The 19,013-nt window shown below is 44.4% G+C and overlaps 1 protein-coding gene across 1 annotated transcript in view; it reads right to left on the reverse strand.

The window, feature by feature from the left end:
• Nucleotides 1–360: 360 nt before the first annotated feature.
• The window catches only part of ZDHHC15 (zinc finger DHHC-type palmitoyltransferase 15), a 22,517-nt gene continuing 3,864 nt past the window's right edge, over nt 361–19,013 (reverse strand). Inside the window, exons 2-11 of the mRNA XM_039386444.1 lie at nt 17,406–17,500; nt 16,593–16,713; nt 15,482–15,551; nt 15,082–15,114; nt 13,899–14,019; nt 12,568–12,700; nt 11,260–11,386; nt 10,543–10,652; nt 8,383–8,465; nt 361–7,336 (exon numbers count right to left, since the gene is read on the reverse strand). Coding sequence (XP_039242378.1) covers nt 8,422–8,465; nt 10,543–10,652; nt 11,260–11,386; nt 12,568–12,700; nt 13,899–14,019; nt 15,082–15,114; nt 15,482–15,551; nt 16,593–16,713; nt 17,406–17,500 — 854 coding nt within the window. The 3' untranslated portion in view covers nt 361–7,336; nt 8,383–8,421. The remainder of the gene's footprint in view (nt 7,337–8,382; nt 8,466–10,542; nt 10,653–11,259; nt 11,387–12,567; nt 12,701–13,898; nt 14,020–15,081; nt 15,115–15,481; nt 15,552–16,592; nt 16,714–17,405; nt 17,501–19,013) is intronic.

Consider the following 19,013-nt stretch of genomic DNA (forward strand, 5'->3'; position numbering starts at 1 on the left):
CCTGGCACCAGGTACCTGATGTCCAGCACTTCAGCTGGCACTGGCCTTACCTTACTGTAACTTTGGGGAAATGTATCTATAAGTACAATATAGTCCATTATTCTTTTAAAACATACCCATGTTCTAACAAATGCAGGATCAGGGAAGGTTGTCTCAAGTGTCCTTTGCACCTCGGCAGGTGAGCAGAGTGCCAAGGCCTGGGCTGCCCCCACCACTCCCAGCATTTAGTGAATCCTTTTTTGTCACAAATAAAGAACCTTCCCTGCTCCAAGTGGTAATTCCAATTAATTAAAGTTGTGTGAGGCTTCCAGAGAGGGAACATTTAGCCTGAGTGTAGGAAATAACCACTCACAAGTATAATAAATTAGCCAAAAATGGTTTTAATGCAGTACTTGCCTGCAGTACAGTATAAAGCATAATAGAAAACAACAAAGCAGAACATACAGGATATTCAGCTGTAGAAACTGTACAAACACTTGGAAAATGCCAGCGAAACTCCACAGAGCATCAGCGTAGTCAGAACGTTTGTCCAACAGTAAAAATGAGTATCCCAAGCTTTTGTAAAAACCCATTTCATATCAAAAGTCTCACTGTCAGCAGCAGCATTATACTCCTGACCCCAAATCAGCACCCCAAAGGTGGGCAGCAGTCCCTTTGTGACATTCACTGGAAAACAGTTATTTCCTACTAAATGAAGAGGTGAGGAATTTGTCTGAGAGCACCCGGCTGAGCGGCAGCACAGAGCAGAGCTGGGGTAAGAAACACCCCCACCAGCCCATGCTGCTTCCTGCAAAACAGCTGGATGTAAACACACCAATCCACTGGAATTCTGTTGTTTCCCCTGATTTTGCTGGCACAGAGCCTGCTCAGCTTCCGTAGGGGGTTCCAGTGGTGGGAGCCCTGACGCTGGTGCAGAGGGAGTGTGTTGGGAGCTCCCAACACACAGCAGCTCCTGCAGTGGCTGTTCAGCCCCATTTTCCTGCCTGGAAAAACTCCAGCAAGTGAAACCCACTGGCTTTCCTGTGAGGCAAAGTAAAAACTCCTGCTAACATTGAACAGCACATGTAGACAGGGCTGCCATGGTCTGATCCTGAGGTTTAAATTAAGTTTCACCTTTGAGGGACCCATTTGCACAATAAACAGCATTTTCAGATGAAGATCAGACATCTGATCAGATTATAATTTATAAAATAACAAGACCTTTTCTATTTCCTATGTTCCTAAGCAAAAGGGAAGCTGTTACAAGTTCCCTGCTCCAACAGTGGATTTGGATTCACTCTGGAGTAGCTCCTGCTTAGATGGGCAGTGAGTAGAGCAGGAAGCTACTTCATTAATTCTGAGGAAAAATGACCACACATGGAGTTAGTTCAGAACAGCAGAACAACAGGTTCCACCTCCTCACACAAGTTCTTAGTCACAAAACTCATCCTCTGGGATCCCAGGTGCCTCTCTCGGACACATCCAGGAGGCTCCTGGATTCTCCAGAAAAAGGCAGGGGGGGAAAAATAATACCCTGACCTTGTCAAGAGTCCACTGGATTTTTATTTCTCTTACAAAGGAAAGTGCTGATCTGAGAAGGGGCAGCACACACCTTCTCCAGGTCAGGAAGGAGATGGGGAGGACAATTTTGTTGGTTCCACGGGATTTAGTCCAATGTTGAACTCAAGAAATTAAGTACTTGAGGAAGTACTGAAACAGCAGGGATGCCTTCAGGTGAAGTCCCTGCCTGTTCCATGGGCTGGTTGATGCAAGCAGGCATTTCTTTTCAAACACAGCCGAAAGAAGAAACAAAGATGATCCCTTGGTCCTTTTTGTTGGGTTTTTTTGGCTACTCTTTCCCCCCCCCTCAACATACACTTTTTTAACATTGTCTGTTACCCACTAAAGCTTTACAAATGCTGTAAATCTTAAAACCTTATACAGAAAAAAATAATTTTTTTAAGGAGCATGCAGGCATGACCAACTTACAGACTTGTATTTGAAATGTAAACTCAGATTTTATTTCACAAGGTTTACATCCCAAACTAAAGTGAAAGAATGAAGAAATGAGGTTTTTAGGAAAGAGAAAATGCAGGAAGTGGGATCCTGCTGCTCTAAGCAAAGCCAGCTGGGCCTGATGATTAGAATCACAAACTGATACCTGACAGATTAACTACAAATAAAATACAGGCACAACTGCATAAAATGACACCTACTCACCTTCACAGTATCCAAAAACCAGCACAAGCAGCTCACAGCTGAAAATATCTTAACTATATGTTTAGGAGGAAGAGAGAACTCTCAAGGGGAGATGGAACAAGGACGAGACTCAGAGGCTGCAGCAGTGGGTGCGAGCTCAGCGCTAATGAGCAGAGCAGGAAATGCAGCATTAAGCGGGAGGAGCCCGTGGGGGGCTGCCCTGCCAAGCTGTTTGACAGCCCATTGCTGGCACTGAAAGCAGCCACTCCACCATGCAAATGCTGTCATTGATCCCTTCAGAACGAGCTGATTTTTGCAAGTGTTCTGTAACCAAGCAGAAGCTGATAGAATTGGACAAATATCAATAAAATTGAGGTATTTTCAAGTACTATGGATCAACTTCAAAAATCTGTACCACAGAAGTCACTGAATGAAAACATGACCCTTCTGAGTTAATTAATTCTGGCTCAATAAACAAGGTCAGCGGTGCCTCCTTCACCTGCTAATTAAACCCTTGGGTGAGTGAGCTGGCTCTGCACAGAGGAACTGCTCTGCAGAGGAACTGCTCTGCAGGGGAGGCAGTGGGGCCCTGAGAACAGCTCAGCGTGTCCTTCAGAGCTAAATTCAGGGGAAAAATGGTAAATTATTTATTATTTTATGTTCATATTACAGACTTTATGCATAAAGTTGTGCTTTCAGTCCATACCAGCATACAGAGCTCCAGAGCTCCAGCTGGTGTGGATTCTGCTGAATCCCACTCCCATTTCTCCCAGGAAGCAAACATTCATTGCACAGTGCCATTAGGAAGCTTCCTGGTTCTTGCCAGTGACTGTGCACCACACACACCGGGTACAGCCTGCTAAAAACATACAGTACTGCTCCCTGCTTGAAGGAAAACAAAGTTATCCTGCTCCAAAGATCCAGCTCAGCCAGAGAAAAGGGAACTGACAGAGCAGTGAGCGGGGACGAGTCCTGGCCCAGGACACGACTGACCACAGTTCTACCCAGAGAAACATCAATATGATGTTTTCCCTATTTTTTTAAGAGTACAGTGTACCTGAATGTAAATGGGAGAGGAGGGAGAGAGGTGAGGAGGTGGTTGTTAGTGATCAGTTACTTTGGAACATGAAACCAGGAGCAGAGGGATGAGACAGTGGCAGGTACCACAGTAAAGTCCAGCAAGACCATTTGCTGCTTCTTTCCCATGGTGACATCACTTGGAAAAGGCTGAGACAGCTCAGCCTCAAGGAGGATGTGAGATGCATTTGTAAAATGCTGCAATACCAACAGAAGGAGCCCAGGCCAGGTGGCAGGTGCTGAGCCCACACTCCTGTGCCCTGAGGGAAGCTCACAAATCCACAGCCGTGGGTCTGACACTGCCACGCTGGTTGGCACTCAACCCATATTTATTACTGCCTGGTGACTGCTGGCAGAGCTACACAACCACTGGTGCTCCTGTTCCAGCTTCCAGGGCCTCATGGGATTAGCCCTGATGGGAGCAGGCCCCAGGGCTGCTCATGCCCAGCACTGCCCCACCTCCAGTCAGCCCCCCACCTTGGCTGCACTCAGCCAAGCAACAAAATCTTGACCTACAGCTGCTTCTACACCTGCAGCTCCAGCAGCAGGAGGAGATCCCCTAAGGACAGAAGCCATTTCTGACCCTGAGCTGAGAACCACTCATTTTCTGCTTCATTCTCTAGTCCATGTCTGCCACTAAGGCAGAGAAAACAGCCTTCCTGCCTCCACACTGCTCCAGGCTGCAGTTCAGCACTGAGCACGACAGTCTCACAACTTCCAACAGCATCAGAACTGAGATTCAAACCTTTCCACTTCACCAAATTGTTTGGTGCAACTGGATTTACAGCACCTGACCAGAGACCAACAGTAACATCCCAAGGTGCTGGTCCCAGGGGAACACAGGCTGCTCCCGGGCACACAGAGCAGACCTGGAACAGTTGTGCCCCAGCACAGCAGCAGGAGGAACAGCCAGGATGCACTGGAAGTGTTGGGCAGCTCCCAGAGCCACAGTGGGAGTGGGTGGGCTGAGTCCCATCCCTGCAGTGCTGGGATGGAGGGAGCAGCTGCTCAGGAGGGGCTGGTGGGGCAGGTAAGGGACAGGTTTGATGATGCCGCCCTCACAGTCAGGGCTGCTGGTGGAGAGCCTCTGGATGAGGATCCCTCACAGTCAGGGCTGCTGGTGGAGATCCCCTGGATGAGGATCCCTCACAGTCAGGGCTGATGGTGGAGAACCTCTGGATGAGGATCCCTCACAGTCAGGGCTGATGGTGGAGAACCTCTGGATGAGGATCCCTCACAGTCAGGGCTGCTGGTGGAGATCCCCTGGATGAGGATCCCTCACAGTCAGGGCTGCTGGTGGAGATCCCCTGGATGAGGATCGGGGATGGGAAACAAAGGAGGTGTTGCAGTAGGTGTATCCCTTAAAGAGCCATTTGCAGGTTAAAAAACCTGCCCTGCACTGGGCCAAGCACCTTCCCTCTGAGCACCCGCAGCAGTGACCACAGCAGCTGAGCAACTGCTGTTTGCCAGTGCACAAACAGGACAAATGCCAGGGTAACACAAGGATATCACCTTCAGTGAGGAGAAGGGAACAAAATGGAGCTTGTTCAGTCACTCAGACATGTGGGTCTCCCTTGGTTTGTTTTGCCTCATTTTTACACAGCTTTTGTGTTTGTTTCCCATCTCCTGAAGCTTTCCAACACCTGACGTGGATATTGATGGGGAGTGGTTCTGAAGTGATTAAACTGTATTTTTTCTACCTGAGCAAGAGATTTTTTACAACCACAGGGGGCTGAGCTGCTTTTAAGGAAAGGGAAGAATTGGCCATAACTATTTACAAGAAAAAAAATTGAATAAAAGTTACTTGGAAATGTTTAAAATTGCTTCTAAATCTCAGCTTGGTAGCTGCCTTTTAAAGACATCTGGTTTAATAATTATTAGAAAATGAAACCTGATTTTTTGTACTGCCAAGTGAGCAGTGCTGCAGCAGGAGCAGGCAGGGATGGTGCCTGCAGAGCTCGTGGGCAGCTCTGCTGCTGCTGCTGCCTGGCAGAGAAACAGCTCAAAGACACAGCTGTAACCAGAACCAAACCCAGGAAGGACACAGGAACCTGCTCAGAAAACTCCTGTAAATCCACACAGCTCTGAAAAATACACTTCAGCTGACAGAATGGAACAGAAAGTCCCCAGATCTTCTTCCTGGTTTTCTACACAAGGAATGTTGAGTTTTTGAAGGCACAAATAGCACCTCTGTTGGTGCTTAATTCCTGCACATTTCCTGTTGTGTTTAGCTGCCACTGTCCTCTCAAACTCCCCCTCCAGAGCACGTTTTACCAGAAATGAGGTGATTAATTCTGCTGCCATCTTTCATCACATGCAGGGGAAGGTCCAACTCGAGATTTACATTAGAAATGCAGGTTTAGATGGGCAGGAGAAACACTGGAGAGCCGTTTTGTGACAGCCACCCCACGGCCAGGGCTCCGGTGGCTGAAGCAGGAACATTTTGAGTGTTCAAGAGCACTGTGAGGACACAGACAAACCACCCCGAGCCTAGGTGAGCCCACCCTGACCCCTCACAACCCAATTCAGCAGCAAGACACTCCAGAGATGCCTGCCTGCTCTGCACAGAACTGCAGAGCTGAGGATCCCTGTCCCCAGGGCGGGATCACAGCAGGGAAACGACTGCTCCTAAGGGCACAAAGTCTCTGCAAGGCTCTCCCATCTCACAGACACCTTCCCACTGGCAGCAGCAGCAGAGCAAACAGAGGAAAAAAAAAAGGATTTAGTAGGTAGGCAAAGCCTTTGTCACCAAACTCACTTCTCAGGTCATTTCTCCTGACAGGCACAACTGCCTCTGCAGTCACCTCAGTGCCAATGGGCTGATAAACAAACACAAAACCGGGAGAGAAAATGGTACCAAATGACCTTAAAGGCAGTACACTAATACTGTAAGCATGCACCTAATTCAGACATGAGTGATGGAGCTGCCAGGGCTGAATCATGCAGATAAAAAAAGAGTCAAGTCTAGAAAAATGTGTATAATCCGGCCAAAGGGTCAGTTCCCTTCCCCAGAACAGAACCAGGATATATCCCTTTGCCTGCAAATGGAGCAAAATGTAAAAAAAAAAATCTGATCACCTAGTGCTGAAACCCCTGGAACCACCAGTCAGTGCACTGGTTTGGGAAGAAGTCTGAAAAAATCTATATATCAATTGTCTCTTCAGCATTTCGTGTGGAGTGTAAACTCCAAACACCACTGTTGGAGCTAAACTTTCACTGTCATTTCCAACTCCTGTGTTTCAAATTCACACCTTCCTTTCTGATTCCACAAACACACAAATTTCCATCAAACACCGATCCAGGAATGAGTGGACATTTTGGCCCTAGGAATTAATGCAAACTGGACTGTCTGACGTTCCTGTTTGCATTTTAGGTGCCTGCGAGTAGGACTGGGCAAAGAACACTGTAACCAAACTCTAAGACAATAACACCCTCCTAAAAAAAGTTAAAAAAATCTATGGCCACAATATTCTTGAATCTTGATACTGGCAATGGGAATATTTTATTTGCATTCACAGCTGCACATGTCAGTGTGCATGTTCAGCACTTTTTCTTTCAACACACACCCAACTACCAATTTAGTGCCAGATTTAACTCGGTCTGTCTCGCACTGGGCTGAACTGACTCAGAACTTCAAACACAGTAGAAAATGTCAGAGAAGGTTGGAGAATCAGCCTCAAAATAAATAACCATCCCCAAGAATATTATGGCTTGGTAGAATTTCAAGAACTCGAGTCCCTGACATTTGCAAAATGAAAAGGCCTTTGGAAGTGCACTCTCATCAACATTTTTACCTTTTTTGCATAAAAAATATATAGTATTTATAAAATAAAGAGAGCAGGCCAAAGAAGATTGGCCACAATCACTCTATAAAACTGTTCTGTTAACTCTGTAACTGAAACTTATAAAGTCTTGGGCCATCTGGACAGCAGGATTTCTGGAGAAGCACTCTCAGATGCAGACTCCAGTTGGGTGATACTTCAGGACGTTTTCTCATCTTGAAGATCCACTTGTTTTCTGCCCCTCAAAATTGAAGTCCATGCCAAGAGAAGGTGTTGGCTCCTGAGAGGGAAGCTGAAATCTAAGGAAACAAAAATGTGCACCTATAACACTGCTGTGATGAGCATCAATGGCTGATCTGGACTTTAAAACTGAGTGTTTTAAAGCCGTGAAGAACAACAAGGAAAATGCTGGTTTTCCCTCCCCAGTAGAAGGGCAGAATTCAGTCCTCACTATTGACAGAAAAAACACTTTTGAGTTTCTGTAAGTGGAAGAAAATGGACTAGTATCCACAAAATGCCAGAAGCCCATGGGCAAAAGTCTGGAGGTACCCCATCTGTGAGCACAGCCAGGCAGTGCTTTGCCATACAGTAGTTATTAACACCCCTGGAAAACAGAGGGGTAAATTCCATCTGCCTGTCCCACCTTCTGCAAGTGGGACAGCAGATTCCTACTCCTTGGATCTTGGCCTGTTACACTCCTCTGGGAGAATATCTCCTGGAGCCTGCAGAGGACAGAGCCTGCAGCTCCCTGCGTGTGTGCCCCATTCTCAAAGGCAGAACAGCTTTACAGACCAGGGAATGTTTTGGGAGCAGCATCTTCCCCACAGTGTCATCTGTTGTTGTACCCACCTTTCTCCAGGGTGGAAAAAAATAGCTCAGGGAGCAGCAGCTGATGTGACATTCCAGGCCACTTCCGTTTTCTCCCAACTGCGACTTGGCTGCTCTCAACTTCCATTAGACTGCACCTGCACCTTCCTACTCCTTCCATGAATCCCTGCACAGACTTCCCACCTTGGAATTGTACAAGTCAGTGCAAGAGTCGTTCCTGCCACATTTTCCAGAGCAGCTACAGGCTCTGTGTCCTCCTCCACACACTGTGCTGGTGGCTCTGGTGTTACCTGGGCCGACCCCAGCCAGGGCTGCTGAGAGCCACCCCTGCCCTTCAGGTTCCCTTGAACCAGGGATTTCTGGGCAAGCTGGGGAATACTGGTGAAATCACAGCTCCATCCCCAGTGTTCAGGGACTGTCCAAGCACCATGGGGATGGCACTGCTAAAGCCAAACCCTGTCCAACAGCCCCATTTCCCTGCAGAGTGTGGATTTGGGGGAAAGGAAGGAACACTGACCTTTGTGCTCGAGCTTTACCCGGCTGCACTGTCACACTGCTATGTCTCCCTTTCTATGACAAGGGCTGAGGCTTCACCAGAACCTGTACAGTGAAAAACAAAGCAGTCAGAGGTAAGTAAACCTGGTTTTCTCGCTGAGAATATATTTTTCACTAAGTATGGAAGTGTGTTTTTAAGAGTCATTCCAAATGAAAATAGACAACCACTTGTCAGAGGTAACTGAACAGCTGCTTTCAAACTGAGATTGCTTTATTATTGGCTTTATTTATTTCATAACCATGTCACAAGCTTTAAAGCCACAAAGACAAATGAAGATCTTTCAGTTTTAATGTAACATTTCAGGTCTTTCTGACTACTCAATTATAATGGTTTACTTCTATTGTTTAAGAGGGAACATGAATATTTCAGCTGGAAGGGACCCATAACGATCATCTAATTCAACTGCCTGTAAATGTCAGTTATTTTATAAGCACTATAAATTGAGGAACTTCATATAAGCTCCTGATCATATTCTGGGGTCTGATCTAGCCAAAAATCATCTCACTGTCAAATGTTTTCATATGTAAGAATTAATTATTTATTCAGATAAGTTATACTTTGTAAAAGTTGGAAGAAGTTCTGACTCATTCCTAAAGGACTTGTTTTAAGCCTCACAAAAAATTCACAGAGATGCCATAGTTTGTTACTATTAAAGCCAATTCTGGTATTTTTAAAACCAATTTGTGTTACCTTGTAACTGCCAAAATGTATAGAGCAAACCAGTTTTGTAGTTTTCTAACACACAGACAGGAACCAATTAAAGCAGTTCATCTGAAGAAAAGCTGAAATGAGCCTCTTCAGTCCTATTGACAAACTCCTGGAGAGTGGATTTTCCCAGCAGGACATGAAGTCAGTTTATTTTGCAATGGAAAACCTGAACAAAGAGCTGCAGGTGAGATCTGAGCAGAGCCTGAGCAGCAGAGCCTGTGCTGGAGGATTAAAGAGCTCATGGCACAGCACGGGTAGGAAAATGTTCACATGAAAAGCTTTTTTACCCTTTGCCCAAGGCTAAGTCTTCCTCAAAGGGTCTCAAACAGAAATCCTGTGCATGTGGGACTAAAATGTACACCCTGAAAGAGAACTTTATCAGCAAAGTTCCTGAAAACTCTTCTGAGGCAACAAAGAGCACAACTATGGAAATCACGTCCCTGATGTTTGATCCACAGATTATAAATAACCTCAGACTTAATTCACACTATCACCATTCCTTAAAGGGAAAAAAGGGTGGGGTTACCACCTTTATTTTAAAAGGAACCTGTGAATGGCATCCTTGCTCCACAGGAAAAACCAGGAGCCCTTGCAGACAGGATTTCTGAACCCTCAAACAAGGGGACTGGGGCTCGTTAGCAGAAACTAATGACAAATCCTGAGCTTCCAATACATCCTGTACTCTCCAAAGACCAAAGCTTGCAGGTAAACATCCAAGGGGGAAAAAATCAACTTCAAACACAGAAATGTAAAATCATTAAACTGATTTTGGATCCATCCAACAAAGACCATCAAAGAATGTATATAGATATAAATTCTGGTTTATAATAGGATTTCCATAGCATAAAAGGTATCTTTGAATGCCAGAAACCCATCAAATCGACTGCACAAACACAGCAGCTCACCTAGACCTGCTCCCAGCACATCTATTTTTCTATGGAGATCAGCACATCAAACCCAGCATCAAAAGAACTGCTTTACTCTTGTAATAAAGCTGGACAAAGTATAAAGGAGCTTCTTAAATGTATCCCTGCACTCAGGTGTTTGCATGCCTGCTTTCACACTCTCAGAACATAACTGCACTTCTAAAACATCTTAGTATTCTCCTTTTTTGTGTCCTAGATAATTGCACTGCATGCAACAACATTTACAGGTAAAAACACTCAGTTTGTGGCAATCTCAGTTTCTCTCTGCAACTTGTACCACCCTCTCAGTCCATTCACTTGCAAGTAGAAAGCTACTAGAAAACAAAAAAGTTGACTCCAAAGTAGGGCTTATTTTCAGTCTGTGCTCATTAGTCAAGGCAGAGCTGCCCAGGGACTCAGCCAACACCACTTTTATTTGATCACTTTGAATTTATCTATTGGGCACTGTAGGTCAGGACACAACTGATTTCCTACAGTGTTACCTTACCCTGGGGCTCTTCATCTATTCCATCCTCTTCCCACTGCTCTTCATTTGCCAGGAGAGGGTTCCGAGCTTCACACGAGGCTCTCATGGGGAAAAAATGTCCATCCCCCTGGCTGCATGGAAAAGGCAGAGAGACACTGGAAAAACAGCTCCAAAGGATGACAATTTCAACACATTTTATCTGCAAACAAAGTTTTCTGCTGCTTCTATTTCCCATGTTTACTTAAAATCATATTTCAGCTTTGAAAAGCACTGTGTTTATTTTTCATGGCAGCTCAGATGCCAAGTTTTACTAGAGAGCAGTTTTGGTCTCAATTCCTTCAAGCTCACTGGGGAACAAAAGTTCAAATCTAAAGCCTGGAATTAAGTAATTTTTAGCAGAACTTCAATGTGCTAACTTGATCAAATCAATTGGATACAGAAAAAAACCCAAAACAAACAGAAAAAATTAACAGGTAGAAGTGAGGGGGGAACTAAGGAAAACAATTATGGAAACAGAGCAATTATTCCATAGGTGTAAATTTTATCAATTGACAGCACAGATTCTTCAGGGCAGAAATCACACATTTGTGTTTCAATGACACCCAAGATAAAATGGCCTCAATCTTAGTCAGACGTTACTGAAAGACACATAAAACCCCCACTTTCCTGTGACCTAAACCTATACACAAAATGGCAAAAATCGTATCAGCTTTTAGCACTGACTTGATTATTACTTACCTTGAGGCAATAGGCAGCAACCAGAGCTTTTTTTCTTCTCCAAACACTTGCTGAAGATTCTTTACAAAGCCAAGATTGAATCCATTTTTATCTGGGCCATTTTGAAACACCGGAGCTGAGAAAGCCTCTGCACAAGATGCAATTTCAGTGAAAAAAAATGAAAATCAATGCCAAAGTCTCTGAAACAGGATTGTGCATGACGTGGCCATCCAAAGTCAACATGATTTAATAGATTATATAGATTCAGCACTACAAAGTTCGAGAATGAGTGAAAGCTTATTCTCATTTTGCAAAGCCTGTAAAGACTTTCCAATCAAAGCCAGGAATTTGGTCATACAACTACAGGACAGTCAAACCAAAAATGGTTTGTTTAATCTAGAGAACAAGAGTTAAAAGTTCTTTCTGTGAGACTTGTAGAAATTCAGTGGGTGAAAATTTCTAAGTAAAAAAATCTGCAGAATTAAACAGGTTGGCCTTCAATGAGTATTCCAGAAGTGGCACTGGAGATTTAAATTGCCTCATTCATTAATCATATAATGAATAAACCAATGCAAATAGACCCTCTGTTATGGTGAGGCACAAAACTAAAAAAAGAGAGGGGAGGAGAACCTGGAGTGCCTTAGAAACAATTTGATCTACCTTCGAAGCTGCTGCACAGGTCTGATGCTTTGGGACAGATGAGCCTCTGTGCCCCAAGAAATGAGTTTTAAAGTTAAAACAAAGTTAAAGTTAGACAAAACCAGAATATTTGCTCACTCTTGATAGTGTCTTTTTTGTTATAAAACTTTATCCAAAAAGCTTTAAAAATTGAGCAACATTTATCTGAGGAAAGACAAAGAAACTACTCGGCAAAATCATTCTGTTCTAGATAATTTCTTTGGTTTTACAGTCATAACTTCTTTGCCTTTATCAATGAGAATGGACACTGTTTCCCAACTTCACTAAGCTGGTTTAGGATGCACACCAGCATCTGAACACAACAAACTATTACTCCTGAAAAGCTGCACTCATTTCAAACATGGTTATACATATGCATAATATTTTTATTACTGGACTTTTACACTGTAAGACTCTTGTTTCCCCTTGTGCTTTTTCTTTCCCTGTGTTCTTTTGTCACACCAGCTAACAAACACAACTAATTTCAAATGACAAATTTTTGCAGCATTGTGCCAAGATCTTAAATCTTCCTTCCCTCATAAGCCAGCAGGAATGCACAGAAATAGAACAAATGCCTTTTTTATTTTCTTTTTTGGTTCTCACAGTACTTTGGTGTGTCTTACAAAAAGAAGAGGGACACAAGAGCTTTACCTAAGGTGGATCTGTTTCTGCTAACGAGCCAGCAGTGGTATCCAAACAGAAACATGAGGCTCACAAAGAACATGATTGCCACGAAGAGAAGGAAAAGGATGTGAAATTTGGAACGTCCATTGGTCAGTTCACCCTGGAAAGAAAAGCAACACAGAACAAGTGATAGGAACAAATTAAAGCTGGAAATTCTTCATTCTTAGAGAGAAGAAAGAGAGCTTCTAAAACTACTCAAACTCGTATAGACAAAAATCAACCTTAGTATAAAAACCAAGGAGAGACAAAGAAATGAGGTGGTTCATTTCCCCTCCTGTACCCAAAGCACTACTCTTGGTGTGCAGCAGAGGCAGGGCAATCACCCTTCCCACCTGGGCACCAGGAGCACACCCTGTGCCCACGGGGAAACGAGCAGGCAGGAGCTCTTGAAGCCCTCTATGTTCTGCTGAGTTTCCTGTGCATACACTAAAATTCTGCACCTCTTGCAGGGTGAGGCAAGCCAAGAGAACCTGGCCTGCACAGCTGCAGCTATGGGGGGTGTTAGAACTGAGCAGAGAGGGCTTGGGAAAGCTTAAAAACCAAGTGGGACCTTACAAGAGGTGGAGACACCCATTTCCTTCTAGAGCAGAGGAGCCAAGTGCCAGAGGTGCCCAGCAGCACACACAGGCAGGCTCTGGGCACCTGCAGGGAACAAAGGCACTTCCCAGCCTTTGCTCATCCCATGGGAGCAGCACAGAGCTCAGGCTGGGCCCTGCTGAGCCTGAGGAACAATTAATGCCCAGCAAAGCTAGGGGGCTTGAACACAGAGTCAGCAGCTGAGGGGACACAAACTAGAGGCCAAGGGCCAGCCTCTCACTGAGCTGTCAGCTGGCACTGCTGCATAGGAGTGACCAGCAACAACTGAATAAAAAGGCTACTTCAGTTCAGTCCAGTTTTAAACTGAGAAAGGAATCCTATGGGGATTAGAAAATGAACAAGGGGGGTTGACTTTTTTTTTCTCTTTTCAGAATATATATATACAGATAAATGTCAGGATGTTACATATCAATATCAATTCCAAACGTTCTGAGAGACACATATGCAAAACAAAAAGGAAAAGGGTATAACCTCTTGCCCAGAAGCTAGTCTACAGTTTGGAATTCCTGAGGTCTATTTGCTTCTTGCTTTTGTGCATTTTGGACATATAATGGGAGTTTTGGACTCAAAAAGGGCCCAGGAAAGCACCTCACAGGAAAAATGCAGCCCCTCCACTTGACTGAGAGCAAAACAGCAGCAAGAGTGACTAAACCCCACGAGACTCACAGGAGATGAAAAAGGAACCAGATTTCACAACTTACTGTCCAATACTTAATGAAATACTTGAAGACTGTTGCAGCAATATACAAGCAATACAACAAAGAATAGGCTAAGAACAGTAGAAAGAATTTGTAGTTAGAAAATCCAATGCAGTTATTCACCCTAGAGGACAAAAGCAAAGTTGAAATCAGGATTTGTGCAGCACACGGTTGTCACACAAAGAGCACGACCAGTTTGGGGGGTTATTAAACCTCTGGCTCACACAAGAGAATTTGGCAGAAGCAGCTCCCCTTAGCGGCCAAAATGGAACAGAACTCAAGCCTCTGCTTTTCACTCCAAGGCTTCTTGCTGGGCCAAGGACAAGCACAGCTCATGTTTTGGGGTTGGTACCGCGGGCAAATGTGTCCCAGAGGCAGCAGCTAATTCCTCCTGGCTGGGTCTTGTCTGCAAAGGCAACGGGCTCTGGGAGTTCTGGGCTCCTTTATCCAAGGGCAAACCTCAGCAGCCACATTCACCGCTGCTGCTGGTGACACCCAACCCAGCTAAGCCCAAATTTGGTTCTAATTCTCCATGCACAGGACAACTCTACAAAGGAACCAGAGGATGCAGGAAAACATAGTGGGGGTTTGTCTCAGAGCTCAGGTTTGGAAAATCCTCTACAATTTTCATTACCAGGGAGGTTCAGGTGGGGAAATGTTTGTGTTGTTTCTGATTTCTGAAATCTTCCTTTTTTTTTTTTAAAAAAAAAGGAGGAGTTTAATAAATTGAGTGGCAGCAATTCTCCAAAAGGGTAAAGCTCAATTAATCCATGCAGCTTTCTGCACTGATGGCCTCTGAACAGGCATCAGTTCAGAAATGATCCACATGCAAATGTTACAATTGAAAGCACCCCCAAGTGCAGCTGAAATGATGACAGACCCCAGAATAAAGGCTAAGGTTAAGTCTCTTTCAAATTTGAATAATAGTCAGAGTAAATTAGCAGTTGGGTTTTAAATGATATCAATATCACAGCTTTTTCACATATAGTTTATGGAACAAACATGAATGATCTGTCTTTCAAAATATCAAACATTTCAGGCAATTTTGAAGTGTAATTATCTTATAAATTTCCCAACATAAGGAGATGGATGGCCTGAAATGAGAGAGGCATACAGAAATATGTGCCAGAAATATATATATAAGCAACCTTTCTTAGAAAGCCACAAACCAGTATCTAGGACATACCATGGACAGTGATGATCCATTTTTAGCACACACCTGCAAAAGGACAAAAAAGAAAAATGGAAAATTTTTAATTGGTACTTAATTGCCAACTGCAGATCAACAGCAAAACCTCTGGTTTTTGCGAGATTTCTACATGACAGAAAGTCAAAATGATACTGTCTAAGTTTTTTAAGGTAGTATTGTTTTAAGATGAAACTCTTATTACTTCTTCAAGGTCAACTAATGTCCTTTGTTCTTGTCTAGAGGAGAGCCATGCCGATGGTTTCTCACTGGAGCACTGGTGGCTGCAGTTGGAACAGAGGCCCCTGGGTCCCTTTCTGTGTTAAGAGCCATGGGAAGGCCCAGCCCACCCACAGGACCCCCTGGAGACTGTTCACCTCAGACACAGTCCCTGACTTACATGGCACAGACGGAGCAGTGGTGACAACGATCAGGTTTGATCAGCTGGCATCTGTCACAGAACCGAATACCTGAGATTAAAGACAAATTAACACCAAATGATGGAAGAGTCTTCTTTTTTTTCACATGTGTTCATTTCCTAACTGTTCATACTCCTTCCTCTATCACTTCAGCAGATGAGTACACTTGCTGCTGGTTTTTGCTGCCAGGATTAGCAATGCTCCTGATTCTGCTGGAGACCTGCAGATGGGGGGAGCAATCCTCACTGAAATCACAGAATGGTTTGACTTGGAAGGACCTTAGAGATCATCTCATTCCACTCCCCTGTCATGGGCAGGGACACCTTCCACTAGCCCAGATTGCTCCAAGCCCTGTCCAACCTGGCCTTGGACACTCCCAGGGCTGGTTGCCCAGCTTCTCTGGGCAACCTGTGCCAGGGCCTCCCCACCCTCACAGGGGGGAATTTCTCCCCAACTTCTAATCTAAACCTACTCTAAACCATACAGCCAGCTTAAAAGTGATAACCCAAAACTGCACACTTCCTTCTGGCTTCCACATTTACTCAGACTGTACATACATTCCATTTTGGTAATTCCCTATTTATTCCAGTTCTTTACTTCAGAATTCTTTGGCTAGCCTGGCAGAAACGAGCAGGTCAGAGCCTCCAATATGAACACAGACTTCTTTAAGCTGCAAAAGGAGTCCAGAGGCATTTAATCACTGAGCATGGCCAAGAAATCTGGTCACAGAATTATGTTCTGCGTCTCTAAGCCAGACTCCATTTTAAGTAAATATGATGACAGATCTTGTGATTCTACTGCTCATACTAAACACAGGCAACATGGGCTTTTGAACATAGATCCAAAGGGTAGCATATTGCTTCTCAAAGGCAGCACCTGGTCCTCTATGGAATGAAGGAATGTTCAAGGCTTTTTTGCTTTTCCAAAGAGAAAACTTGAGAAAAAAGGCATGAAAATCATTCCCACAGGAATTAATGGGTGCTGCAGTGGCACTAGGAATGCTGTTGGTTGGCAGGACCCTCTGGAGTGCCAGTGTGTGCTACTTGGCTGTGCCTGTTGAGCTCAGAGCCCCGAGCTCCCTGCTGGGCTCACCTCCATTCCCTGTCCTCGTGTACACCGGCAGCTTCCTGGCGATCTCGGCGAGGATCTGCCTCTGCACCTCCGGCCTCTCCTCGTTCTCATAGCGCTCCTGGTCAGCGTAGGACATGTGGAACTGGGGGCAGAAGTCATGAGAGGAGCAGTTACCCAGGGGGAGGAGAGAGAATGCTTCAAATACAGGCAAGTCTAGAAACATTTTTACCTCCCACTCCCACTCACGAGGTTAATCGAGTGTGAAAATGTGTTTGTGAACAAGACAAAGAAGATAGTGAGTGCTGGGCAGCCAGAACCCCATGTGATACACCAATAAAAAATGCAAATGTGAAATTTAAAGATTATAAAACAACTTACTCAAATTGCTCCTACGGCTGCCTTAGATGACTATTTTTCAGGAATAACATTACACACCTTGATAACACTTTAAGCACTTCCTTTGTGAGCAAAAACCTGCCCCCAATCACAGTTTTATATTTCTAAAACTGGGATTAGTTGTTATTTATACATTTACATTCTTGTAATCAGGATCAGATTAAGGCCATGTATATTTGGAGTGCCACACAAACATTGTCCTCACTCTGTTGCTCCAAACATAGTGTTGTCTTAGTATTTCACAGAGAGGTAAAACAAAACAAAAAAATAATCTACCAATCCAAGCAACATGACAAAGTAAATACTTGGTGGAAAAAGCATTAAAACACGTCTGCATCTGACTGTCCTGTCCAGATCAACTTGACCAAAGGATTTTTGAGTTCTCTTTAGTGCCCCTGCTTTTGCTCTGCAAGGAATGGAATGTGCTGGGGCTCTTACCTTTTTGTCTGGCTGCACTGGGAGAGTGAAAACAGACTTCCAATATGTCCACACAAAGAGCACAAAGAGAATATGGAATATTACAAGATAGACCACTAAAAACAAAACAAAAAGAAAAAACAGAAAGAGAGCAATGACTTCTTAAGCAAAAGTTTCATTTAGGAGGGGCATAATTCCCCATTCTTACAGTCCAGCCAAACCTCCCAGCAGCATTCCAGAGCTCAGGGGCTGCGCCCAGGGGGGACTGAGCTCCCAAGCCTCCCTCCTCCCCCAGATCCCATTCCGTGGGGGAGGAAGATACAGCTCTGAGAGACTTCCCTCCCAGGGCAGGTGTCCACCCCATATCCCTGGGAATGCCAGGATTCCTCTCTTCCCCACATCCCAGGCACAGGCCCAGCAGAACTGGCTGGTGCTGAGCAGCACACAGGTGAATACTGCAATCCTGCAGCACCTCCCAGTTTTGGGGCTCAGTTGCTGCTAAATGCAGTCAGAGCACAGACCCATATTGCCAGTGCACTGCCCACCCCTGCTGCCTTCCTGGCAGAGCTGAGAGAGGAACAGGAGCTTTACATCACTAGAAAACATCCAATCCCTTTCACATTTGCCACAGCTGACACAATAAATCAGGAAAACTTCTCTCAAAGTGAGCAAAACAGGTCTTGTGAGTCCTGAAGAATTGTAATCCACCGGATACATGTGAAACCACGTGAAACCAGCCCGTGTCAGAGTAGTCTTATCTCAACGTGCCAACTTTATTCCAGAGCCCTTGGGCATAAGCAGGCATTCCATGATCAGGGAGCCCAAGTGCAGCAGTTCTTAAGCTACACAAGCTAGCTGTTATTTAACACTCAACTCACTAAGACATTATCAAACAGTTACAATACAGTTTTATTTGAACATAGCGTTTAATTGCAATAAAACCCTCATTTCCCTCATTTCTTTTAAGCTTCAAATTCTAGAAACTAAGATTAAAATAAATACTACTAGTGGAAAGAGAAGTCTAAAATCCAAACACTTCCTAACTGTGTGAAAACACTGTCTTTCCTGTGTGAAAACTGGTAAAAAAGGCCAAATGCATCACTGAGACTCTAATGAGATGGCAAATGATGGGATACACCTCACAAGGATGTGATGGACTGTGTGAAGGAGCTGTGAATCAAAGTCATTCTTATGATCCCAGCTTGTTTGAGATGTTATCCTCTTACTGTGGTGCAGGTTGAGCTCAGCCACTTTTTAATTAGTATGAAAAGAGATAAATCTTGTAACAGGTTTAGTTTTAGTTGATCAAGCAGCACATTAGAGGAAGCTGACCCAGAGATGCACTAATGGATTGGGGAACTACTAACTTTCTACTGTTGAATAATCATTAATATCCTGCTTTCCAGAGTTTCTCTGTAGCAATTTCAAATATTAGGACTGCTTTGTAGTGGAAAGAGAATGGACTTGATGCAGTGATCTGGAGGATCTTTAACTATCACCTGGCATTGCTCTTCATGGAACAACTTCCCCGATGACTCCACCCACTTCTATCCTTCATAACCCCGGAAAATGAAACAAAGAGGCCACCTGGATTAGCCAAAAGCCTCCAAAGCACCTCCAGGAAGAAGA

Source organism: Pipra filicauda, unplaced genomic scaffold, assembly GCF_003945595.2.
Source record: "Pipra filicauda isolate LSUMZ 115617 unplaced genomic scaffold, ASM394559v2 scaffold484_size733096_pilon, whole genome shotgun sequence".
NCBI lineage: Eukaryota > Metazoa > Chordata > Aves > Passeriformes > Pipridae > Pipra > Pipra filicauda.